Genomic DNA, 26,400 nt, shown 5'->3' on the forward strand with positions numbered 1-26,400 from the left:
AAAAAAAAATCAATACAAATTGAATTTAATTCATGATTGTGGTTAGATTAGTGGCTCTTAACCGGGGCCCACATATGATTTTGCTGTTAAAGCTTATGAACAATGAATAAGTTATACTTCTACAGTGCTGTAACAATTTTTAAATACAATTTGTAATATTTAATAATTATTAAGAATTTTTTTTTAATGGTTCCAGGTTCACTTGGGCAAGTGTTTTCTACTCTAGCCTCAGGCCAACCAAAGCCTTGAGTGGATTTGGTAGACAGAAACTGAAAGAAGCCCATCGTATATATGTATATATGTGTGTTTTGTCTGCCCACTTGGAGTGAAAACCAATGTTTGTGTGTTTATGTTGCCGTACTTAGCTTACAAAGAATAAGTCCTGGGGCCGATTTGTTTGGCCACAGTCAAATGAGTGAAACAAATAAAAGTAAAAATAAGGGTTCAGTAGAGTAAAATGGGAACTGAAGGGGTCCAAAGGCAAAAAATGTTTGAAAACCACAGAATCAGCTCGAATTTTCAAAAACTACAAACAGCTAAATAAATAACTGACAACAGAGAAAAAAAAAAAAAAGTAGAAAGTGAACTTACCTATATTACTAATCTGTACTTTTTTTCCAATTTCTGAAAAAAAAAAAAAAAAAAAAAAAAAATATATATATACACAATCAAATAATTTGATATTAGAAAAATTATTTAAATTTATATGCTGTTTTGGTCTTTTGATTTTACTCATCTAGAACTTTTGTTCTTTTTAGGTGCCATGTCCAGAATGTAGGACATGGGCAATCATGACCTGTCAATTTTTTTTTTTGTTTTTTCTTCCACTCACTTTGTCGAGCTTGACATCTATATCAACCTTCTTCCTCTGTTTTAAACACTCATCACATTACTAAATACTATGGTGAGATTAAACCCTGTTACTATATTACTGTTGAAATACACTGCCTTTGCTTCAATTGATTTGAAATTAACATGAAATTTTGATGGAAGAAGGTTTTGTATTTAGATCACTTTAAAACAAGAAGTTTGTATCAGAAACAGGGGCAGTATCAGGTTGATATCAAAAAAAGGTTAAACTGTTTCAATCGGTCAAGCAAAGTTATCTATCTTGCAATAGGCATTGTGAAACAGCTACAGTAGCTTTCAATTTGTATTGCACAAGTCAAATATCCTTAATTTTATTTCTACATAAGCTTTGTAACTAATTAAATTCATGGGCGATCAATCAAACAAGGCACCTTGATTAAGAAAATTCGTTTTGTAACATGGTTCAGGTCCTACAGTACAGCACTTTGGATAGATGTCTTCTAGAATAAACCTTAAGCTCAAGGAGACACATGCACATTCTGTGTAAGAGTAGAAATCAGAAAAAAACTGAAACTGGTACATTTAAAACAAAAAGTACCATGTGGAATTTTTCCACAAGCTGTTGGCCTTTCACTGACATTATTGCCATCAGAAATGAACCAGTGAATGACCTGTTGTTCATAATGCTTTCAAAATTAATCCATTGAACTAATTTTGTGGGTTTTATTTTTTTCAGCAAGAATTTGACATAATAGATTTATTATTCAGCCTTCTAAATTACTTACAGTATTTTTTCCAGTGAAACCCAATAAAATAAGAAAAATTCAAAATTCCAAGAATTATGGGATCAATCCTGGCTATAAACATGGTGCTCATTATCTGAGCAAATCAACATGACATACTGGCACGTCAACTTATATTTGGCTCAGAGAAGGCGTGTGGCCTGGCGATTGGGGTGCTGTACTCAAAATCGCGAGATCATAGTTCCAATTCATGGACCAACAGTGTGTGTTATTGAACAAAACACTTTATTTTACATTGTTGTGGTCCACTTAGACGCAAAATAGGGAACCTTGGTATGAATTCACATACAAGGGCGAGATAGTGACTCATGAAAAATTACCCAAATAGAGGTCTTGCTACCCATGTTCTGCATTCAGCAATTAAAAGGATGAATAGTACAACCAATACTGTGAATCTCAACTAGTAGGAATTGGTTGTTCAACTATGGTAAAGGAATATTATGTATTCTCTCTCTCTTTCTATGCACTCACTCAATGGAACTGGGGTCATCTCAGGTTAGCAGTCCCATAGTGCATAGAGCCAACAAGGTCCACCAGTGACCTCCCATCACTCAGTAAATTCAATGCACCATTAAACACTAATACTTACGGTTGTTTTTCTTCTTTTTCTTGGATATTTTCTTTTTTACTATTTTGGCTGAAAAAGAAATATAGGGAAATAAAAATAAAAAAAAAAGATAAAAAATATTTTAATACTGGAGAAAAGTTAACAGGATAGGTCAATAAAAAATAAACTAACCTTTGTCTTTAATCTTCGGTTTCTTTACTGGAATTTCTGTAAAATAATGTAAATGCAGTTCATCATTTAATAAAAATAAAAAAAAAGAATAATTACACTTGGTTTTAAATTAGTAAAATTAAGAAACCAAACTTTTTTTTTATGTTGGTACACAGTTAAAATTTATTCTGAAAACAAGCTTGTTTCACCATCTTTTTCATGTTTGCCTTTTCATGCTTGCATGGGTCAAATGAAGTCTGAGGCAGATTTTCTATGATTGGATGCCCTTCCTGTTTGCCAACCTTCTCCTGTTTTCTACCAGAGTAATGTTATCCCATGTCAACATATCAGAAACACACCAGCATCGGAACGAAGGTGGGGGGAACAAACACGGATACACAAATACATACATGTGTGTCTACCTGCTGGAAATAACAGTCAAAACTCCTTTAAATTGCCAAAATACACTGATAATGACTACAGAAATCAACCTTCCAAAGGCAAACGGGCTAGACAATCTCCCAACGTACATTTAAGTATTTGGACTAACATGGACCAGTTTCTGCACTGGCAAAAAAGCCTCAGCTTCCCCAGCACGTGTTACCCGGTCCACGAGAGTCCAAATACTTATATGTACATTGGGAGATTGTCCTAGCCTGTTTACCTTTGGACAGTTGATTTCTGTAGTTATTATCAGAGTATTTTGGCTATTTAAATAAGAGTTTTGACCGTTATTTCAAGCAGGTAGACATACTTAGTATGTCCTTTGATTAATTTTAGTCCTTCAGCTATTTAATGCCTCTTCTTTGGGGCCTGCAATCGCCTATATTATTCTGTTATTTTAAAATTGTTACACTAGATAATAACAGAGTATCTTCACAACTTATTTTTTTGTGAATTATATTTTCTCAAATTATTTGCTCCATATTGAAATATATATATGTATATATATATACATATGGCATGCTTCTTCCAGTTTCCATCTACCAAATCCACTCACAGGGCTTTGGGTGGCCTGATGCTATAGTAGAAGACACTTGCCCAAGGTGTCACGTATTGGAATTGAACCTGGAACCATGTGGTTGGGAAGCAAGCTTCTTACCACAGCCACTCCAGCACCTTGAACAATTTTTTTTCTACTTAGAGGAAGAGCAGTGCCTATAATCATTTCAGGATCCCCAAGACCTGAAGTCCTAACCCAAATGCTTGGAACCAAATGGACTCCAGTCAAGATGCTGAAGAAACATATGTGGTATGGTTGAACCCAGCAACAGATTAAAACCTACTAAACAAGAACAGAAATTATCACCGACTGGTTTCCACACAATGTTTATCTATCACTCACAAGGCTTTGGTTGACCCAGAGCTATGGCAGAAGAAATTTGTCCAAGGAGTGGTGTAGTGAGATTGAACTGAAAAACCACATAGCTACAAATTGAAATTTCCAAACATAGTTATGTTTACATTCATTTTGTTTGAGTAAATGCTTAGTTTTACAACTGGATGCTCTCGCTGTCACGATAATCATCATCATCAGTTTAACATTCACTTTTCCAGGTTGAAGTTTACAGTAGCAGATTTCATATGGTTGGATGCCTTTCCTGTCACCAACCCGCACACATTTCATCATCATTGCATGATGTTGGCATGGAGGGACAAAATAATTGTTTTGCCTGCAGGGGGGACTTGAACCCACAACCTTCAGATGACTTAAGATTCAAACAGAAAAGTCTAATGCTCTACCAACTGAGCTATGCAGGCTAACATTTCCAAGTTAATATTTCCCCATGGCCTGACAAGTTTCCACAGGATACTGAAAATGTATGTCACTACTTGTTTGACAATGATAACCGTTTTACAAGTATCTCATGATGTCAAGACAAGCATAGCCACACGCATGCATGTATGATGGCCTTCTTTCAGTTTCTGTCTACCAAATTCACTAACAAGGCTTTGGTTGACACAGACCTATAATAGAAGATAGTGGAACTGAACCCATGAGCATGTGGTTGGAAAGCAAACTTCTTACCACACAGCTGCAACTAGTTACAGCTTACCAAAACGTGAAACAGAATGCCAGCGCCGCCCCGACTGGCTTCAGTGCCGGTGGCACATAAAAAGCACAATCCGAACGTGGCCGTTGCCAGCGCTGCCTTGGCTGGCTTCCATGCTGGTGGCACGTAAAAAGCACCAACCGATCGTGGCCGATGCCGGACCCCACCCTGGCACCTGTGCAGGTGGCACGTAAAAAGCACCCACTACACTCGCGGAGTGGTTGGCGTTAGGAAGGGCATCCAGCAGTAGAAACACTGCCAGATCAGACTGGAGCCTGGTGCAGCCTTCTGGCTTCCCAGACCCCGGTCAAACCGTCCAACCCATGCCAACACGGAAAACGGATGTTAAACGATGATGATGAAACAAGGTGTAGATACATTAAGATCAAATCCTTAGAATTAGTCAGAGTCCCGCACCTCCTCTATCCTCACAACAGAATGTCATACAGCATGGAATGAACTTACAACCAGGTCTAAGCAAGCAACAACTAATTTTGAATCGAACATTGTAATTTATCTTCAAAGTAGTTTATAGTTAATACTTACCATCATTTTCGAACATAAATTTCATATATCTTTTCTCCTTTTTCTGAAGAGAGGAAAAAAAAAAAAGAATTATATAATGCTTGCAAATACTATTAAGATTCAGAAAGTAAATGGTGTTCAATTTGTTTAGGTAAATTAGTAAGAGCAACTACTTCCCCCATCGCTTGAAGTTTTAGTGCAAAACTTCTAGGAACAGGAAAGCAGTGAAAGTTAACTGTGTGTGTGTTGGGGGGGTGGGGGTGCACCCATACACCATGGAAAACCAGTGAGTCTTTAAACAAAGACTTTTCACCAGGTGTGGTCATGTGGTGAGGCATTAGGATTTTATCCAACATATTTCCCCTCTCAGATTCATACACTTATTGCAGCAGTGTTTTTTCTAAGCTCTGTAAAAGAATTTGGAAGGATGGGCTTCCAACCAGGCCTTTTGCCAGGAACTTTTCAGCACCCCTTCCTGTGTATGTATGTATGTGTATATATATATATATATATATATATACATACACGAAGGGAGTGGGGGTGTTGTATAGTTCCTGGCTTTTGGTAAAAGAAAATAGAGGAGGATCAGTTAATTATGATTTTATTCAACATATTCCCCTCTCAGATTTACACAATGCAGTGGTCCTTCAGTTTTTCCAAGCCTCGTAAAAGAACTTAGAAGGATGGGCCTCCAACCAGGCCTTTTGTGATACTCTTAAAGCCACAAAATTTTCACCACCCCCTTGTAATTGCCAAATACTTGCAACTGAAAGCTGTCATTTATTATCAGTTGAAATTCAAATCCCAAATGAACAGTATTCAGCACATTTCTCTGAACAATACTTGATTAATAATTTGAATGCCAAAATTAACAGGATTTGAGCAAACTTCCAAGGTTAATGGCAAAATACCCATTCAGACTATACAAATAGGTATTCAAAATTTAGGTAGTTCTTTTAAGGGTTTAGTTAGAAAGTGAAGAACAGCGTCCATGGCATTTTGGCAGGTAAAGGATGGAGAAAAAGGAGATTTGGTCATATTAACCCAGAGACCTGGCCCAGGTGCTTGCAACAGGACCGATTCAGACTTAATCTGTCGCACAATTTATTTCTACCAACACTTGAGTGTAATGGGTGCATGTTATTTTGGCATAAGTGCTAGCGACATTTGTTTATACAATTTGAGACTAGTGAATGAACAGATGGAAAAGTGTTCATGCTTCAAAGACAGACTGAGAAGGTGAAGGGTCGATGCTCTTTTAGGAACCACCCAAATTTCCAAGGGTTAAATGCTGACTTATGATACACCTGGTTACTTACAGATGCCGTCTTTCTTCTGTTCAGTTTGCAGTATTGTTTGTATAGTTGTGAAGATTTTAGAATAAAAATATTAAAAGAAAAAGATTTATACAATAAATTAAAATGCAATGTTGCGCATACTTACTTTTAAATTTTTTCTACTCACAAAGTTCTTTTTATAGCTGACGATGAAAGGATAACTAGGTTTGATGAACCTGTACATGGCTAGATTATAACAATCCTGTTTAAAGATTAAAAACACATATATTAAAATGCATGTACATATGTATAAGATGTGTGTGTGTGTGTGGGTAAATATAAACAAACATTTGTTTTTATCAGAAGCGTTTGAATGTGTATTGTACGATACAAACAAGAAGGTGATATTGTTTTGAAACACAGTACTGCTGTTAGAATGGCAGAAAACAATGGGTAAATTACCCTTACAAAGTGAAAAAAGATTTCAACAAACAGCCATGCATACATACATATTCCCTCTCGCTCTTTCGGAGAGGCACAAGCACCTACACGCACATATACACACACGGCAGTAACTTCCGCCTACCGAATTCAATCACAAAGCTTCGGTCGGCTCGGGGCTATAGTGGAAGACACCTACCCAAAGTGCCACGCAGTGGGACTGAACCTGAAACCATGTAGCTAGGAAGCAAGCTCCCTAACCATATATATATATATATATATATATACACACACACATACATATATATATATATACACACACACACACACATATATATATAAATATATGAAAACACACACACACAAAAGTCTGCATGTGTGCACACAGAAAGAAACAGTATTACTAAATTTTATCCCTCTTCAAAAATTCATATTTAACAAAAAAAACAAACAAATGTTAAGTAAATTACTGCAAACTAAATAAATCAGAGCATACGATGCTGAATTGTCTGGAAACAAATGTGCTCTTATGACAAAATGTAGTCATTGTCATTATTTTGATGCCCACTTTCCCATGCTTGCAGGAGTTGGGTGGAGTTTAAATGTGGTGGATTAAATTGCCACCAACCCTAACCAGTTACTAAACAAGGAAACATTTCTCTCCATGGCCAGACATGTTTTCACAAAACATTGGAAACAAATGACAACCACTCATAGGAGGATGACACTGGTTTACAACTAATATGCAATGTCAAGACAAGGAGACACAAACACAGTGTTCTATATTCCAGAAATGAGGTATTCTGTACATCATTTACATTGGATAGATATGTGTCCTCATCTTGTTTGTTGTTATCACAATGTTTCGGCTGGTTTATTCTCCAGCCTTCATCAGGCGTCCTGGTGGAATTTTGAACCCAACCCTGGGTTCTCATTCCTAAGGTTTTTTTTTTTGCTGATGTTATTTATTCAAGGCACTGCCTGGAATTGAACTTGGAATCTTGGGGTTAGTAGTCCAGTGTAATGGTTAAGAGCATGGGCTACTAACTCCAAGATTCCAAGTTCAATTCCAGGTAGTGCCTTGAATAAATAGTAATAATTATATCAGCAAAAAAATACCTTAGGAATGAGAACACAGGGTTGGGTTTAAAATTCTCCCAGGACACCTGATGAAGGCTGGAGAGTAAACCAGCTGAAACATTGTTGTGTTAACAACAAACAAGATGAGGACACATATCTGTCCAATGTATATAAATACACATACACATGAGCTTTCAGCTTACGTCTACCAAATCTATCTACAAGGCTTTGGTCAACCAAGGACAATAGTAGATAATACTTGCTCAAGGTGCCACACAGTTGGATTGAACCTAAGACCAGGTGTTTGGAAAGTGAACTTATCAGTGCCTTAATGCAAAATTAAAGAAATACAGTGAAGATGGTATTTTGGTATGTTATATTCCATTTTACTGTTAGTTCTTCATGCAACAAGAGTCTCTGGTTGTATCTATTCCAGCCACTCCATTCACTTGTATTAGGTATCAGTTTAATCAGTATTCACTCCTAAAATCCTGTAGTCATTCTAAGACCGGACAGTAACAGTTAAATAAGGATTCATTGATCAGGTATAAGAGAAACAAGCCTTAAGTCACTGTACGGATTTCTATTTCTAATTCCAGAGTTATCTCCCCTACCTCCCATCTCTAGATTTAGCAATTAAAATTCTTCGTCCCCATTGTCATCATTGTTTAACGTCCGTTTTCCATGCAGGCATGGGTTGGACGGTTTGACTGGTGACTGGCAGACCTCAGCAGGCCCCAATCTGGTCTGGCAGAGTTTCTACAGCTGGCTGCCCTTCCTAACGCCAACCACTCAGAGTGTAGTTGGTGCAAAAAGAAACCAACTTAATAAGTACTGGTTTCGATTTGTTCCACTAAACCAGTCAAAGGCAGTACCACACACAGCACTGCCACAGTCCAAGAACTGTAACAGGTAATTTTTGTGTACCTTTACCTAGACATCATGTGATGGTTGTGAAGGAGCATGATCATCATACAAGTGAGGTTGTTCATTTCAAGTTGTGCTTGGAAACAGGTGAGAGTTGACAACAGAATGACCCGGGTGTAGAAATATTTCATCATCGTTTAACGTCCGCTTTCCATGCTGGCATGGGTTGGACGGTTCAACTGGGGTCTGGGAAGCCAGAAGGCTGCACCAGGCCAGTCTGATCTGGCAGTGTTTCTACAGCTGGATGCCCTTCCTAACGCCAACCACTCCGTGAGTGTAGTGGGTGCTTTTTATGTGCCATCAACACAGGTGCCAGACGAGGCTGGCGAACGGCCACGCTCGGATGGTGATTTTTTATGTGCCACCGACACAGGTGCCAGACGAGGCTGGCGAACAGCCACGCTCAGATGGTGTTTTTTTATGTGCCACCGACACAGGTGCCAGACGTGGCTGGCGAACGGCCACGCTCGGATGGTGTTTTTTATGTGCCTCAACAAATTCTGTCTGACTCATGCAAGCATTGAAATGCAGATATTAAATGATGATGATGATGATGAGGTACAATGAACTGTCACAGTAGAAGAAATACCTTTTGTTAGGTTAAGAGTGATAAAATTCAAGAATGCATGCAATTAGCATTTCCCACAGAATATAGTAAACAGATCAGTACAAATATATACAAAGGAAAAAAACCCCCAGCTAAATTAAATAAAGGATTGTTGATTAAAATACATACATAAGCGAAATGTCCAACCAGTCCACAATTGGAGCAATAAACCCTTGGGTTACAACGAGATGGCGTCTTCATAATAGGTCCTTCTCTGGTCTGAAGATCACATTGACATAAAAAAAAAAAAAAAAGAAATAAAAACATTAGATAAAATTTGCCAGATTCTCCAACAAAACATTCTTTTCACAACCAGCTTTTCAAGTTTTCAATTCCCCATTACTCTTTTACTTGTTTCAGTCATTTGACTGCGGCCATGCTGGAGCACTGCCTTCAGTCGAGCAAATCAACCCCGGGACTTATTCTTTGTAAGCCCAGTACTTATTCTATCGGTCTCTTTTTGCCGAACCGCTAAGTGACGGGGACATAAACACACTAACACATACATATATATATATATATACATATATACGACAGGCTTCTTTAAGTTTCCGTTTACCAAATCCACTCACATGGCATTGGTTGGCCCGGGGCTATAGCAGAAGACACTTGCCCAAGATGCCACGCAGTGGGACTGAACCCGGAACCATGTGGTTGGTTAGCAAGCTACTTACCACACAGCCACTCCTGCAGCTATAGTTTAAAATTTTTAAGTATTTAAGCCTTTAACATCAGATTATTTTGTTAAGTAATTTGCAAAGGAAACAGCAGTGTCACTGGGCACGCACGCACACGTGTGTGTGTGTGTGTGTCTTCCATCACCATATGACAACTGGTTCTGGTTTGTTTACATCCCTGTAACTTAGCAGTTCAGTATCAGAGTTCAACAAAATAAATACCAGTTTAAAAAAAAAAAAAAGTACTAGGATAAATTTGTTTGACTAAAACTCTTCAAGGCAAGAGCCCCAGCAGTCTAATCACTGAAACAAGTAAAAGATGAAGGACTATTTCCGTCAGCTTAAAATAAACTAAATTCTGAATGTAACGAAAAAGTTTCACTATAAAGTTCATTTTTCTCTCAATCACACACACAAAAAAAACAAAAAACAAATAGGACTTACGGTCGCATGGTATCTTCTCCAAAGATCAGGGCATTCCTTTAAGAAAAAAACAAAAAAAAAAAAAACGATTGAATTTCAAATTATTCATAACAAAATTTCAATGTCCTAATGAGTAAATAGTGAAACTTAACTTTTGTCATGAATCAATTATAAGAACAATAGCAAAAATATATGGTGTTTAGCACCAGGTCAACAACAATCATGTGGAATTATGATCAAAAGCTTCCAACCATGGCCAACCCATCTTTTTGGGGGTGTATGTAAGACTATCACTTACTATGTTCTTTGTAAAACTATTTTCTAGCCTTAACTAGTTTCAGTCATTAGACTGTAGCCATTCTGGGCATGTTGAAGAATATTTTAGTCGAATGAATCAACTCCATTATTTTTTAGAGTCTGGTACTTATTCTATTGGTCTCTTTTGACAATGATGGGCCTCTCTCAGTTTCCATCCACCAAATCCACCCACAAGGCTTTGGCCAGCCCAAGGTTCTGGTAGTAGACATTTGCCCAAGGTTCCATGCAGGAGGACTGACCCAGAATCACATGGTTGGGAACCAAGCTTCTTACCACCCAGACTTGTCTATGACATCATCACCTGATACATAAACCGGCCGATGCCAGCACCGCCTCAACTGGCTTCTCTGCCGGTGGCACATAAAAAGCACCATCTGAACGTCGCCAATGCCAGCGCCGCTTTGGCTAGCTTCCGTGCCGGTGGCACATTAAAAGCACCAACCGATCGTGGCCGATGCCAGACCCCACCTGGCACCTGTGCAGGTGGCACGTAAAAAGCACCCACTACACTCGCGGTGTGGTTGGCGTTAGGAAGGGCATCCAGTCGTAGAAACACTGCCAGATCAGACTGGAGCCTGGTGCTGCCCCTGGCTTCCCAGACCCCGGTCGAACCGTCCAACCCATGCTAGCGCGGAAAACGGATGTTAAACGATGATGATGGGCCTGCCCAGTTCCCGCTTACCAATTCCACTCACAAAACTTTGGTCAGCCAAGGTCTTATAGCATAAGACACAGTAGAACTGAACCAAAATAATTAAGAACTCTACAGCATATGTCAAATAGAACTAATTATGATGATTACAAGAATTTAACCGAAATGGAAACAAACGAAATATTCTGTTGAATGTTTTATATGAACTTCAGAAGGCTTTACAAGTTGAGAGTCAAGTCAGGAGGTTCATCCTCAGCTTGGCTGCCACGACTGTGCAGTTGTCAACATCTCAACTAAGGATGAATCTCACAGTAGACTGTCAACTCTGCAATAAAAAACACAATATTTACTTTTGTCTAAATTGCATCTTTTGACACTTGGCTTTAACCGAAGAAGAAAAAAATGCAAAAAAAAAAAAAGAAAAGAACGGGATTTAGCTAATACAAAGGACAAAGCTGATACCAAGTTTGAATATCATCATCATCGTTTAACGTCCGCTTTCCATGCTAGCATGGGTTGGACGGTTCAACTGGGGTCTGGGGAGCCCGAAGGCTGCACCAGGCCAGTCAGATCTGGCAGTGTTTCTACAGCTGGATGCCCTTCCTAACGCCAACCACTCCGAGAGTGTAGTGGGTGATTTTAAGTGCCACCGACACAGGTGCCAGACGAGGCTGGCGAACGGCCATGCTCGGATGGTGTTTTTATGTGCCACCGACACAGGTGCCAGACGAGGCTGGCGAACGGCCATGCTCGGATGGTGTTTTTATGTGCCACCGACACAGGTGCCAGACGAGGCTGGCGAACGGCCACGCTCGGATGGTGTTTTTTTATGTGCCACCTACACAGGTGCCAGACGAGGCTGGCGAACAGCCACGATCGGATGGTGTTATATGAAGACGAAAAAAAAAATTGCACCAAGATTTAATACTAAATTAGGGATGTGATTTATATGAGTGTGTGTATAGAATTATGTATATGTATATACTTATCTGTGGAGGCGCAATGGCCCAGTGGTTAGGGCAGTGGACTCGCGGTTTCGATTCCCAGACCAGGCGTTGTGAGTGTTTATTGAGCGAAAACACCTAAAAGCTCCACGAGGCTCCGGCAGGGGGTGGTGATCCCTGCTGTACTCTTTCACCACACTTTCTCTCAGTCTTTCTTCTGTTGGCCTGCTTGTTTAGCCAGCAGGGTGGCGTCATTTGAAGCGCATTGTGACCAGCGATGTGTAACAACATCTGATGGTCTGGTCGGTCACGCGATCACATGATATACTTATCTACATACATGCACACTACCCAGTTTTAAGTTCTATACCAGATGTATTCTATTATTGTTATATTACCATTCATACACACACATGTTTAATGGAACACACACGGAATTTGGATCAAGTTAGTGAAAAGTTGTGCCAAGAACAGAAAATATCAAGTTAGTGAGTGATAGATTAGGATTGAAGATTAAATCATTATTTAGATCTCACAGATTTAATTAAATCAATGCAAAACAAACATAAGAATCTTCATGATACAGTTTCTTTAACATTTGAAGAGACATGGAATAATTTGTTTCTAGCACAGGTAGAAGACCCGATATTTTAGGAGAGGAGAATAAATGATTATATCAACCCCAGTATTTGACTGGTAATTGGATTTTACCAAACTCAGAGAGAGAGAAAGGCAAAATTGAACTTTGTGAAATTTGAATAAGGAAAAATAAAGAGAAAAATAAAGCAAAGTTTTTTTTTACCCAATTCTACATTGATTTTGAAAATCCAATAAAAATATCTTTAAAAAATCAGTTTCATTTACTTACATGATACATATGGCCCTTCATGTCACATCGGGAACAGTGTGCATTATAAGGGCGTTTGCATGCATTGCAATCACGAGTAAAATGTCCAGGGCATTCACAGTTAAAGCAAATACTATCTGGGCACTCATGGCTTTTGTGTCCTAAAATTCCACAGAGATAACATACAGGTGGTTTCTAAAATTTAAAAAAGAAGAGAAAAGAATGCAAAGAATTTTGAAAAAGAAGAAGAAAAAAAAGAATATATTTTACAGTTTGATTCTCTTAAACTATCTTTTAAACATCTAGAACTTAATTATGAAGTAAAACTATTTTAGAGTCATATTCGTTTGGCAAGTATTTTGAAATAAGAGCTGTTTTAAAAATGAACGAATTATAGAATAGAAAAGACATTTTAACCGTTTAAAGAAGCACAGAAAAAAAACAAAACTGCTGCAATCACCTCATTTTATTTCTTAATAGTACCACAAATTATGGTAATTTTAACATTTATTTTTCCATGCTGGCATTATTTTTAGAACTGCATCATGCCCCTGTCTCCATTGCTACCTCTAACTTTCAAATGAATAATCTCTTATACTCCATGTCTTTGAAAGTGCAAAGCCATCTAACAGTTTGTTGACAGGGGTACTGACCACATCACTACTTATAGCTCAGATTTTCAGAAAAACAAATACATACATGCACAAGCATGCATCTGCATATATATATATATATATAGGACATTTTGACAGGCCTCTCAGTCTTTGACAATCAAACCCACTTGCAAAACTGGTTAGCCCAGGGTTACAGTAGAATATACTTGGCTAAAGTACCATAGAGTGGGACTGACCTCGAAGCCATGTCTGTGAAACAAACTTTCTTTAACCACAAAGAATGCTTGTGCTTATGTAATGTAAAAGAAAAAAAAAAGATAAAATTTGGTCAATGAAAAATTCAAATTACAAACCCAAGTAGTGGAATTATATAAGCAATAAGATTGTAGAAGTCTGAAAACCTTTGGAGGTTTCATAATATAGACAGTACTATTTAGAAACAAAATAACTAAATTGAACTGTTTAATATTCAGATTATTTTGTCAGATGTAATGCTTATGTATTCACATTGTTTCGAATTAATCAAGCATTATCTCAAAGCTTCGTGAGTTTAGTGCTGTGATTGTTTATTTTTACAATATCATTGTAGGATAGATGTGAAAGACTAAATCTGGCTTCATCATGATCATCATTTAACATCTGTTTTCCAAGCTAAGATGGGTTGGATAGTTCGACAAGAGCTATTAATGCCACGGGCCACAGCAGGCTTCACTGTTTTGGCATGGCTTCTATGGCTGAATGCCCTTCCCAACACCAACCACTCCACAGAGTGAAATGGGTGCTTTTTTATGTAACACCAGCACCAGTGCTTTTAACAGGTAGAATATTAGAGCCAGGTATGGATAGCTTAAATGCAAAAAGGGTTAACAGTATCTCTGTTCTTAAAAATGGTTAAAAAAAGATTAAAGTAGTCTGTGATGTAATTGCTGAAAAAAAAGTAGAGAGTCAGAAAATTAAAGTGAAACTTAAGAATAAAGAGTTTGATAAAATCTCCAATTTTATATTCGTTTTTCATGTCAAAGAAATTTGCAGAAGTAAAATGGGACCAATTTTACAGGCAGATACTTTACTCCTTTACTGACTCCAGCATGGAAGTTGCAGCCATGGTAGGATACAGTCATTTACAATATATTCACTATATTTCTGACATTTCTTATATCAAGGGAAAATGGCTGTGTCCATAGCTTTTATTTATTCAAAGCCTTAGAGATATCTGGTGACGTTAATGAGGTAAAAGGTGAAGAAAATTGACAAGGAAGGGGTTCTAACCAGACTGGAGTGAGGAAGAAGAATTGGTCAACATGCTTATTAAATGGGGTTTTGGTGGTGAAGTAAGAGAAAGGGTAGAAGAGGTAAATATGTTACATGCTTCAGTTGGGGAAACTTGAAGACCGTCATATTCAAAAGAGCAAGGATCTTTTTAGCAGCAGGAAAGAGCAGATGGCTAAAATGACAGGCTAGGGATCACAGTTCCCATACCTTAGGAAACAAGAATTTGTAAGAGGAATATTTGTTAGGAGGGGGTGGGGTGGGGGGGCAATTTAGGAACAATGCACAAAGTAGGCTACACTGTGTGAACATTGAGAAACGAATTTCCCACACCTGACAGTTTTAGACATTGCATGGGGATAAGAGGGTTGAAAAAAAAAAAAACCCAGCTTAGAAAGGGAACTCCAGAGTTGACATATTGTAGTTTTCATTTCCTGTTAAGGTAATGGAGTTGGGGACCAACATGTAACAAAAGTGAGTATTCAATTATAAAGGGATGCCTACACAGATTGTATTAGGGACATGAAGCAGCATAGTTCCAACAGAAGCATGATTCAACTGCTCCTAGGACCAGAATATAAAAGGATACTAAACACATCCGAATCGTGGCCGATGCCAGCGCCGCCTCGACTGGCTTCAGTGCCGGTGGCATGTAAAATGCACCAATCTGACCGTGGCCATTGCCAGACTCCCCTGGAACCTGTGCAGGGGGCATGTAAAAAGCACCCACTACACTCACGGAGTGGTTGGCGTTAGGAAGGGCATCCAGCCATAGAAACACTTCCAGATAAGACTGGAGCCTGGTGCAGCCTCCTGGCTTCCCAGATCCCCGGTCGAACCATCCAACCCATGCTAGCATGGAGAACGGACGTTAAACAATGATGATGATGACAGCACTTTAATAATTCCATACAAGAAGGAGGTGGGGGTCAAATAGAAATAAAGACACTTAGGTGCATGTGAATATATGTTGGGCTACCAATAGACAAGAAATAAATTTCGTATATTTATCATTAGCAATTAATGACATTTTAACACAAACATCAAAAATATTTAATAAGTGTTTGCTTTATAGATGGGTAAAATATTGAGAAATAAGTACCATTTGCCGACAATCTCTGCTAAGATGACCAACAAGGGAACAGTTACCGCACTTGAAGGTCTTTGTCAAAATAGGGTCTTCAGCACTCTTTTTATCTTCCTTCACTAATCAGTTAAAAGACAATGTTTCAATATAGTAAACATAAATATAGTTTGGGAATGATTTTTCTTTTTACTGTACAAAAGCTTCCTGTCACAACAGAGTTCAAATACTAATTTATGGTAGATGTAACATATTTTGTACCCAGATCAGAAAGCCTGGAAATCTTAAAGCTCAACCCAAGTTTAACCCAGAAGATAAAAAAAATTAAATTAAAATCATTTGTGTACATGTGTTTGTATATACATATGTATACACAATTGCGTATGCATACATATATAAATATATATGCAATTTCTTCTATAGTCATTTCCAAAAGCCTTGTAAAAAAAGATTAATTTTTAAGTACAAATTTAATGTTATATACATTCTCTACAGCATGTTTATGTACAAGAAACATGAATTGATGCTTGCTATGGGATTTAGTCTAGAACAATTTCTCCGAAATGCTTTGCTGTTAAAAACACATGCTCCGAATGATGTCAGCAGAGTCAGACACCTGAGTTCTGGCATAATTTCACCTCTTCAGCTTTTAGAGTTAGCAAAGCAAGGAATTTCTATCAGTTGAGTCCTATAAAGGAACAAAAGTCTCTAGGTAGGGACAAAATAACTGAGGAAGTATTTGACATTGAGCAGGTGAAAAACACCCCAGATGTCATTTCGAGCAGGTTTTTAACAGAAAAAGTTCTTGAAAAGTTATTCTCTGAGTCTGAACCCTGCCGCAAGTATCGTTCCATGTTTGTTTCATATGTGCTACAGATAATGTACACAGTTTTGATCTCTGCTGTTTCAAGTGCATAAACTGATTTAACTACAAATGTAATTTAAAATTTTAAAATTTTAACCCTTCTGTTGCCATATTTCTGTTTAAATATATTGCCTTTGATTCATTTAATCCTGAAAGTAACAAAGAATTTAGAAAAATAACTTGGGTCGTTATTAGGCTACTGTTTAGGACACAAATTAACATGAAATTTTAATGGAAGAAGGTTTTAATTTGGATCAATTTAAAACAGAAAAGGTATCAACTCAGAACAAAGGGTGGTCTCATGTAGGTTAAAAATCAAATGGACTAAATATGAACACTCTTAAAATGACTATGTATCATAGTCACAGACAGGTCAGTATCAAAAGGGCTAAAAAAGGGAGCAAACTAATATTTGAAGTAAACTTTAACAAAATAAATAAATAAATTGCATAACTAGTATTTTAAGTCATAAAATAAAGGTTTCATTTTCCAGGAGGAACATTCTCAAACATCTTAGAATGGACAAAGGATTTTAATACAACTGCATTTAAAACTACATTCTGCAAACTGGAATGAAATGATGAATTATGCAAGAGCCCTAACTCAAACCATATTCAGGGGTTGGTCAAAATAATGGAAACACCTAGCATCATAATTTTGAAATATCTATAAAACTGTCGAAAGCTTGTTTATTTTTATGATGTTTTTTTATTTATTATTAGTGTTGCTAAAATTGCTGATTCTTTTCAGATATCATCAGAAAAAGGCAATTAAAATTCATTAAAATGACAGATCTATCAGACTTTCAAAGAAGTCAAATTGTTGGTGCTTGTATGGCAGGCACTAGTGTAACGAAAACAGCCGAAATGTTTGCTGTACCAAGAAGTACTGTCTCAAAAGTAATGACAGCCTTCGAGAAAGAGGGAAAAACCTCCTTGTCTAAACAAAACTCTGGAAGAAAGCCAAAACTGTCAGGGATCGTTGGACAATTATGCAAATTGTTAGAAAGGATCACAAAAGTACAGATCCCCCCATTACTGCAGAGCTTAATGACCACTTCAAGAACCTAGTTTCCACAAAAACTGTTCACTGGGAGCTGCACAAAGCCGGATTACATGCAAGGGCTGCAATCAGAAAACCACTACTTTCAAAAGCAAACATTGCAAAGCGTTTAAAGTGGAGTAAAAACCTACAGAATTGGTCCCTAGGGCAGTGGAAGAATGTTATTTTCTCGGACAAGTCATCCTTTACCTTATTTCTGACCACCAGCCAAAAGAAGCATTTGACCCAGACTGCCTTCTTCCACCTGTGAAACATGGAAGATCTGTGATCTTGGAAATCTGCCGGCCCAATGGTTTCCCTTCATGGCAGAATTAATAGTCAAGACTAATTAAGCATTTTATCTGATCAAATTCATCCTGTGGTTGCAGAACGGTTTCTGGAGGGAAACGCAATCCTTCAGGATGATAATGCACCGATTCACACAGCTAAAGTTGTTACTGAATGGCACAAGGAACATTCTAGTGAAGTTGAACATCTTATCTGGCCACCACAGTCCCCGGATCTCAATATTATTGAACATTTATGATGCATTTTAGGAAAACAAGTAAGGAGTTGATATCCTCCACCATCATCACTACAAGAACTGGAGACTGTTTTAGCTGAAGAATAGACAAAAATTCCTTTGGAAACAATTCAAACTTTGTACTAGTGCATACCTTGTAGAATTCAAGCTGTAATTACTGCCAAAGGCGGTACTACCCACATTAAAATAAATTTGTTTGAAATTTTAAGGTGTTTCCATTATTTTGTCCAACCCCTGTATAGTGATTTCCCCTCACGCCACTATGTTTATACATTCCATCTATCTATTATGTTATAAGCCATCAGGGCCCATTGATGATGTCTTGCATTTGCAAGAACATGGTTAACAGATTATGAGGTGTCACTTTGCATTAGAAGTAATTTGTTATTTGAGTGGACACGAAATGAAAGACACAATGTGCCAATGGATCTGAGAATTGAACCCACAATCTTACAATCATGAGGTTGAAAACGTTTTGTTTTTTAATGATATTACCAAATTCAAATACACACGTACCAATTACAGTTTGACCGAAACAGGTGAGCCACAAAGTTCCAGTCGGATCTGGCAGTGTTTCTATGGCTGGATGCCCTTCCTAACGCCAACCACTCATAGTGTAATGGGTACCAATGCCACATAAAATACAAATTCAAATACACACGTACCAATTACTGGAGTAATATTTTTCTTGAAACTAAGAGTACCACCACCACAGAATATTTTTTAATTCTGTTAAGAAAAAAAAAAGTGCTTTGTCTGGAATTTATATGGATTATTCGTCATTGTTCGACCGTGGTTGAGACAATGGAATTTACCATGCTACGCCAGACTTCACAGTCCATCATAGCATTACGGAGGTCCTGTTGCTGGATGCCTGTATCCCTGGAGATTACATCAGGGTAGGAGAGTGTGCGCCCTCTGGAATCACGAGTAGATGGCTTCCAGAGGAGAAGAGTGGAAATTACCTCTTTTTCAGCTCTACAACAATGTCCAGCAAACTGAACTCTTCTACTTTTCACAAGAGATGACACAGGTGGTAGTTTCCCATATATTTGTACTTTGGTTGGATGGCGCTTCCACGAGAGATTTTGAGCTCTCATAAGGAGGCAAGTGTAGGTTCCATCCAACCGCCTCTCAAGCTTCTTTGATAACGTCCAGGTTTCTGAGCCATATAGTAGAATTGGTTCGACTGTGGCTTTGGAGATTTTAAGTTTGAAGTCTCTACTTAGATTTGATGACCAGATCTTATGCATGTCATGGATTATTAACCTTATCTGTCTTTAGAAAAGCCATTACCTGAGCTTAACTTTATTTGCTATATGCACCCCTAACAGCTGACCTTGATCTTGTGACAAGGGTAGTAGGGTCAGCTAGGAAACACACATGCAGAGCATTAATAAACACTATAAATTAATGACTATTTCATATAACTGGCTGAAACCCTTTAGCCTTCAAATTATTCTGTCAAAAGCAATGCTTATGCATTCACACCGTTTTTGATTTAATCAAGCTTTATCTCATAGCTTTGAGATTTCAATGATGTGATTCTATATTTTTAGAATGACATTGTATGGTATGTATGAGGGGCCAGTTTATGATCTGGCTAGTTTAAACATAAAGCAAATAGATTTAAGAGTCAAGCACAGAGTTCAGGGCCCACTAATTTTCACAATAGCTGGTTGATAAGAGATTTGATCTCAGCTTAAACATACTTTCATTTCTTAACTACTTCACATGTTCATCTATTTGTATTATTGGTATAAAAAAAATAACCTTTCAATAACTTGGAAAGAACCCTCCCCTCCAAGAAAAAAAAAAGAAGCCATTTGTTGAAATTCAATACTCACCCTTCAGCCTCATTAGTGGTCTATTTACTGCTGAATTATCTTTTTCTAAAGACCTCCAAAATGCTGAAAGGTAAGCAGAACAAAAAAAGTTACAAGAAAATAAATCTAAAAATGTAATGCTGTACCTGATGAAACCCCTTCTTCACAGAAAGAAGCTTACTTAAAAGCAACAGTAATAACAAATGGCAATCTTTACATCCAACTGAACAGGGATGTTGTGTTAGAACACACAATACTGCATTACTTATCTTGAGAGAACCTCTCATAGGGATTTGTGGTGCATAAAAACACTCCAATTTATATCACTGATAGACAAGAATTGTCTGCTATAGCTGCTGGAACTACCAAATCATGTGATTTCACTGCTTTGCACTCCTCAGTGGCAGATGTCTGGTAGCAATGCAGTATTTGGTGTTCTAGCAAAACATGCATGTTAAGTTGGACATAAAGATTGCCTAATTTAATACTTGCACTCATACACTTGATATTCCACCTGCAATGCAGTCGTTTTAGACATGGAAATTTTTTAATACATTTAAGATTTAAAAGAAAAAAAATTGCGTCTTGTACACCAGCATACATGGTATTCAGATTTGCGTATGGCAGTTGTACAGGTACAACAGACACTACAAATGTACAGAAAATAGACTCCATCAAATGCCAATGGAGTAAGCTAGAGGTAGTTGATAGTTTTCGTTATCTAGGTGACCAAGTCAGTAGTGGAGGTGGATGCTCCGAGAGCATAACTGCTAGAATAAGAATAGGCTGGGCAAAGTTCAGAGAGCTCCTACCTCTGTTGGTAACTAAGGACTTCTCCCTCAGAGTGAAAGGTAGACTGTATAATGCCTTCGTGTAAACAACCATGCCACATGGCAGTGAAACAGGGGCTGTGACTGCAGAGGACATGTGAAGGCTTCAAAGAAATGAAGTCAGTATGCTTCGCTGGATGTGCAATGTCAATGTGCATGTATGACAAAGAAAAAAACTGGGCATAGGCGGCATTAGATGTGGTGTGCAAGAGAGACGAATGTGCTGCTATGGTCATGTGATGGGTATGGACGAGGTCAGCTGTATAAAGTGCCGAGCTCTAATTGTGGAAGGAACCTGTGAAAATGGTAGGCCCAGAAAGACACGGGACAAGGAGGTGAAGCATGATTTTCGAATGTTGGGCTTCATAGAGGTGATGACAAGTGACTGAGTGAGACCTTTGGCATAATGCTGTGAAATAGTAGTAATGGCCATTCTCAGTGTCATGTGAATGGCACCCATGGAACTGTAGTCGTGGCCAATGCCACATAAAAAGTACCCATTACACTATGAGTGGTTGGCGTTAGGAAGGGCATCCGGCCATAGAAACACTGCCAGATCCGACTGGAACTTTGTGGCTCACCTGTTTCGGTCAAACTGTTTAACCCATGCCAGCATGGAAGGCAGACATTAAATGATGGTTTATCTGTATGTATTGCATAATAATGATAGATGGAAACTAGGCAATGTTTCAAAATAAGAGAGAGGCAGGAGGAAGAAGAAATAACAGTTGAAATTCAGAAGTGCAAAATTAATGAAGTCATTATTCAGGAGACATCTTATATTGTTGCAGAAAATTTCGATTATGCATTTTTGTTCAATTGTTCACCATTCATTTTCCAGGATAATGAAGATCTTATGAAGTCAAGTCATTAACATATTTAATTCAGACATCAAAGATCTAATTTGAAATAACTTATACAGTAACAAAAGGACTATGTTTGGATTAAGCTGTTTAGTCCTGGGACTACTCTGATCAAAAAGACAGACCTACAATCAAGGGTATTTCTACCTATGAATTATACTGTCTTTTCTGAGTACCCTGGACAACTTATCCAGGGTATCATTTTATAAGGATACATTAGGGTGTGGTTATAAGGACACAGTGGAATGTGGAACATGGTTTTTGTGGGATGTAGTCATGTGATCACATAGGAGCTCCCTCATCAGCTCCTGAGTAAAGCAATTTATTGCTGGAGGCAGCTTTTAATCAGAAAGCAGTTACTTGGCAAAGAGTAAATACCATAACATGAATGCATGCAATGAGGTCCAGAGTTCAATCCTACTTCACTGTTGTATCTTGGGTATCACCTCAAGTTAACCCAAACCTTATTAGTGAAATTGGGTGTAAAAAAAAAAAAAAAAAAAAGAAACCCCCTCACTGAACGGATTGTACCAATAATTCAAGAGGTTCATACCCGTGACACTGATTTAGCCTAGAATGATAATAGTACACGTATTTGGAATACTCATCCACTGACACGTTAATTCAATGAGTAGGTAGTGCTTATTTGATTGAAGAACCAAATATTCAACAAGAAAACTATATGAAGGAATACATTAAAGAACAGATGCCCTTTGAAGAGATAGGAAACTTACTTGGATCAACAGTCTCTGTTTCTAAGTCAGTTTGAGAACCATAATGGATATAACTATACAGTTCGCTCTCTATTTCCTTTAATCTTTCTGCTTCTTCCTCTTCTTCATCCTTCTCATCATCATCATCGAATTCATCATACCTGAAGATACAATAGAAATATAAGTTACTGCCATCTGAGGGTTTCTCATTTACAGCAGAATGGACAGGAACAATGTGAAAGGTAGTGTTTTTTTTTGCAAGAACAACGCATCGCCTGGTCTGGGAATTGAAACCATAATGTTGCAAGCAAGAGTGTAACACCCTAAGCACTAGTCCACCATACAGTATATAAGATTTGTTTTTATTTTTAAATATCTACTGAGTATAAGATTTTAAAAATTGTGGAATGGAAACCATTCTTAACTGTAACCTATTTCTTTATTACCCACAAGGGGCTAAACAAGGACAGACATAGGTATTAAGTCGATTACATCGACTCCAGTGCATAACTAGTACTTAATTTATCGACCCCAAAAGGATGAAAGGCAAAGTCGACTTCGGCGGAATTTGAACTCACAACGTAACGACAGACGAAATACGGCTACGCATTTCGCTCGGCGCGCTAACGTTTCTGCCACCCCTGTAACCATTTAGTCAGAACCAACAATGCCCATGATCTGGAAAGTAGCTCAACCCATACTAATTAGATTAATACAGTTGATTTTGAATTTCGATAGGAAGCAGAAAGTGGTGAAGTGATTTGTTTGTTTAAACAGAATAAATTTTATATCATCAAATGAAGACACATAAATTAGGAGTTTCCCATACCTATCTACCCAACACCAATAGACACTTCATCTTCACAGCATTAAATTCATTCCACTATGGCATGTAAAATGCACCAATCCGACCGTGGCCGTTGCCAGCCTCGCCTGGCACCTGTGCAGGTGGCACGTAAAAAGCACCCACTACACTCACGGAGTGGTTGGCGTTAGGAAGGGCATCCAGCTGTAGAAACATTGCCAGATCAGACTGGAGCCTAGTGCAGCCTTCGGGCTTCCCAGATCCCCGGTCGAACCGTCCAACCCATTCTAGCATGGAAAGCGGACGTTAAACGACGATGATGATATGAAGTGTATAGCTTTTTCTTTACAGAACAGAACTTGTCTTCTTAGATTCTATTTCACTGTTAGCTTCTCAGTCTTTTGACTAAGGTTAAAGTGAAATATATTTAGTCAGTTGTTCAAAGGCATATGGTTCAGTGGCTACAGTTTCAGGCTCCCAATTGTGAAGTTGTGAGTTCCATTCTTGGACTGGGGTGTGTGTTGTGTTCTTGAGCATGTTTCATGTTGCTCCAGTTCACTCATCTGTAGAAATGAGTCGCGGCATCACTGGTGCTAAGCCTTTGCCTTGGACAACATTGGTGGTATCAAGAAGAGAGGCTGGTATGCATAGACAACTGCTGGTCTTCTACAAACTACCTTGCTTGGACTCGTGTCTCAGAGGGGAACTTTCTAGGTGCAATCCCATGGTCATTCATGGCCGAAGGGGGTCTTTGTTGCTCTCAGCAAGTGAGAGACACAGGAATGATGATAAAGACAAATGTATCATACGGGCTATAGTGGAGGTGCTTTGTAGTTTACCTGATTAGAAGTCTAAATGAAATAAAGAAGAAAACGTTTGTTGACTAGAGATTGTAGTGTATTGAGGAGCAGTTAATTAAATGCCCTCGAAATTTTTGAGGGAGCAAGAATAATCTGGAAAGTGTTGAAAACACCAGGTTGTGAGAATAGTTCAATTTGAACTACTCTTATTCGTGTGCTTAACAGAGGATCAGCAACTAACCAATATTGGAATATTTTTTAATATTCTCAAGAGGAAATATCTAGCTTTTGCAATGCAATTTTAGCAAGGTTAGACGTGTAGTTACAATATGTAGCATTTCCCGCAAAGTTGCTGTGAGATAAGCAGTTCTATTTCATTTGGCAAATATAGTCACACACACACACTTGCATTCCTAAAGCAAACCGAGTCAGAACATGTTTAAACTGGGCTAAAATCCCAAGGTATTGTAAACAAAATGAAAAAAAAAATGAATTGCCAACTCATCCATATTACTCATAGCGGTTTTAAATGTTACTATAAAACCTGTGTACCTCAAAACTAAAAAATTCTGCTAAGTTTGACTTGCAAACGTTTGTTCCTGTAAGCTCCATACTGGGCTTCTAAACAGAAACGTTTGTAGAACATTCAGGTAGAAATAAATTTTGTTAATTACAAATTTTAAAAGTTAAAATACTTACAGCTCATAAGATTCGTCTTCATCACTAATACGGGGCAACATTTTCACTGAAAAGCAAAACAATTTCCTTTTATATGAAGTTGAGTCAGATTGTCTTCAAACGAGTTCAAATGAAATCATTTCTATACTTCTAATGAATTGGTCGTTAGTTAACTAGCGAGTATATTGTAAAAAGAGTGAAGACAGTGGTAAAGTTACCTTAAACATAAAATAGAATCCTTATTTATTAATCTAGATTAACAAAATAACTATTTACGGTATATGTGAGGGGGGGATAGCAAAGAAAAAAAAATGCGATCATCATAACATTAAGCCAGGGCACAAGGAAAAATATGTAACACGATTTAGGATAACTGCAATTAGCTGATGGGTATAATCGAATAATTAGTATGATAGAGTTGGAAGTTTAAACTATTCCGTAGCGGTGACAGACATATAATTCATAGAGATATTAATTTAATTTACTATAACCATAAGAGAATTCCGGGAAACCGGAGGATAAAAGTTAGCCTCTCAAATATGGTGACCATTGAATCTATTTGACAGTAAAATTAACTGGCGTTGGTAGTAATATACAATTTCTTTTCTTGGTTAAAAAGTAATTTATTTGGATTAAAATATATCAGTTTTCTTTAATAAAAGAAATATCGAGGGGAAGCAAAACTGAGTGGACATAAGGCGCATACGAAAGGCTAACATTAAGCATCCAAGATGCACCAATTCATATAAATACCAGAGTATTAAGAATACCCAACGTTATCCTATTAAAAAAATATACATAAATGCTATTATAATGCAAACGGGAGTTTGTCAACAAAACTGGGAAAGTAAAAGAAATGTTAAAACGGCTAAATGTGTAGAGAAATTTGGAAGTTTTAAAGTAACCATTGAAAGAAGAAACTTGGGGTGGGTAAATATGAAAACATAAACAATCGGTCAACTGTGCAACAACAAATAATAAACAACGGGGTTTCTAGATTCATAAAGTAAGTTAATAATTTATGAGAGAAGAAAAAAAAAAGAGACACGAAGAAGATATTTGATGAATGGATATCAGAAATTACTGGTTTAAAAGACGAAGCCGATTGTGTACGTAAGTGTATAATGAGGTTATAATTAAGATTTTATATATAATTAATTTTTTTTCTCTCTTTGTTTAGTGATAGGAATAGAATCTAACAACATAAATTAACTTACAAAAGGTAGAATATACGAAAGAGCACGTGAAATGTTAGCAAAAGGTATCATCCTCCCCCCCTAATAAATGAAAAAAAAAAAATCCACAAACTTTGAGTGATTTTTAAGTGAAAATATAAAAGACTAAAAGTTGTGAAATCTAAAAAAA

At 37.6% G+C, this 26,400-nt stretch overlaps 1 protein-coding gene and 1 long non-coding RNA gene across 2 annotated transcripts in view; both read right to left on the minus strand.

Moving 5' to 3' along the window:
- LOC115222613 overlaps positions 1-624 on the minus strand; it is a 2,530-nt gene extending 1,906 nt beyond the window's left edge. The window contains exon 1 of the long non-coding RNA XR_003882736.2: positions 592-624. This is a non-coding gene — a long non-coding RNA (uncharacterized LOC115222613). The remainder of the gene's footprint in view (positions 1-591) is intronic.
- A 1,567-nt stretch (positions 625-2,191) lies between these two features.
- On the minus strand, positions 2,192-26,399 carry LOC115222676 (zinc finger CCHC domain-containing protein 7-like). The gene is made up of 12 exons (XM_036511513.1): positions 26,253-26,399; positions 25,057-25,102; positions 22,774-22,913; positions 20,368-20,430; positions 16,089-16,192; positions 13,125-13,298; positions 10,364-10,399; positions 9,372-9,461; positions 6,354-6,449; positions 4,932-4,974; positions 2,353-2,388; positions 2,192-2,250 (listed from the first exon to the last, which is right to left on the minus strand). The coding sequence occupies exons 2-12, from the start codon at positions 25,095-25,097 to the stop codon at positions 2,192-2,194; spliced, it is 882 nt and encodes a 293-aa protein (XP_036367406.1). The 5' UTR covers positions 25,098-25,102; positions 26,253-26,399.
- Between the last annotated feature and the right edge of the window lies 1 nt (position 26,400).

Source organism: Octopus sinensis, linkage group LG20 (genome assembly GCF_006345805.1).
Source record: "Octopus sinensis linkage group LG20, ASM634580v1, whole genome shotgun sequence".
In the NCBI taxonomy this organism is placed as follows: Eukaryota; Metazoa; Mollusca; class Cephalopoda; order Octopoda; family Octopodidae; genus Octopus; species Octopus sinensis.

Coding starts and splice junctions, on each gene's coding strand:
- LOC115222676 (XM_036511513.1), bottom strand. CDS start 25,097: ATGTTGCCCCGTATTAGTGATGAAGACGAATCTTATGAGCT. Junction 16,193..20,367: donor ACCACTAATGAGGCTGAAGG/GTGAGTATTGAA, acceptor TTAACTGATTAG/TGAAGGAAGATAAAAAGAGT. Junction 2,389..4,931: donor ATTTATGTTCGAAAATGATG/GTAAGTATTAAC, acceptor ATTATTTTACAG/AAATTCCAGTAAAGAAACCG.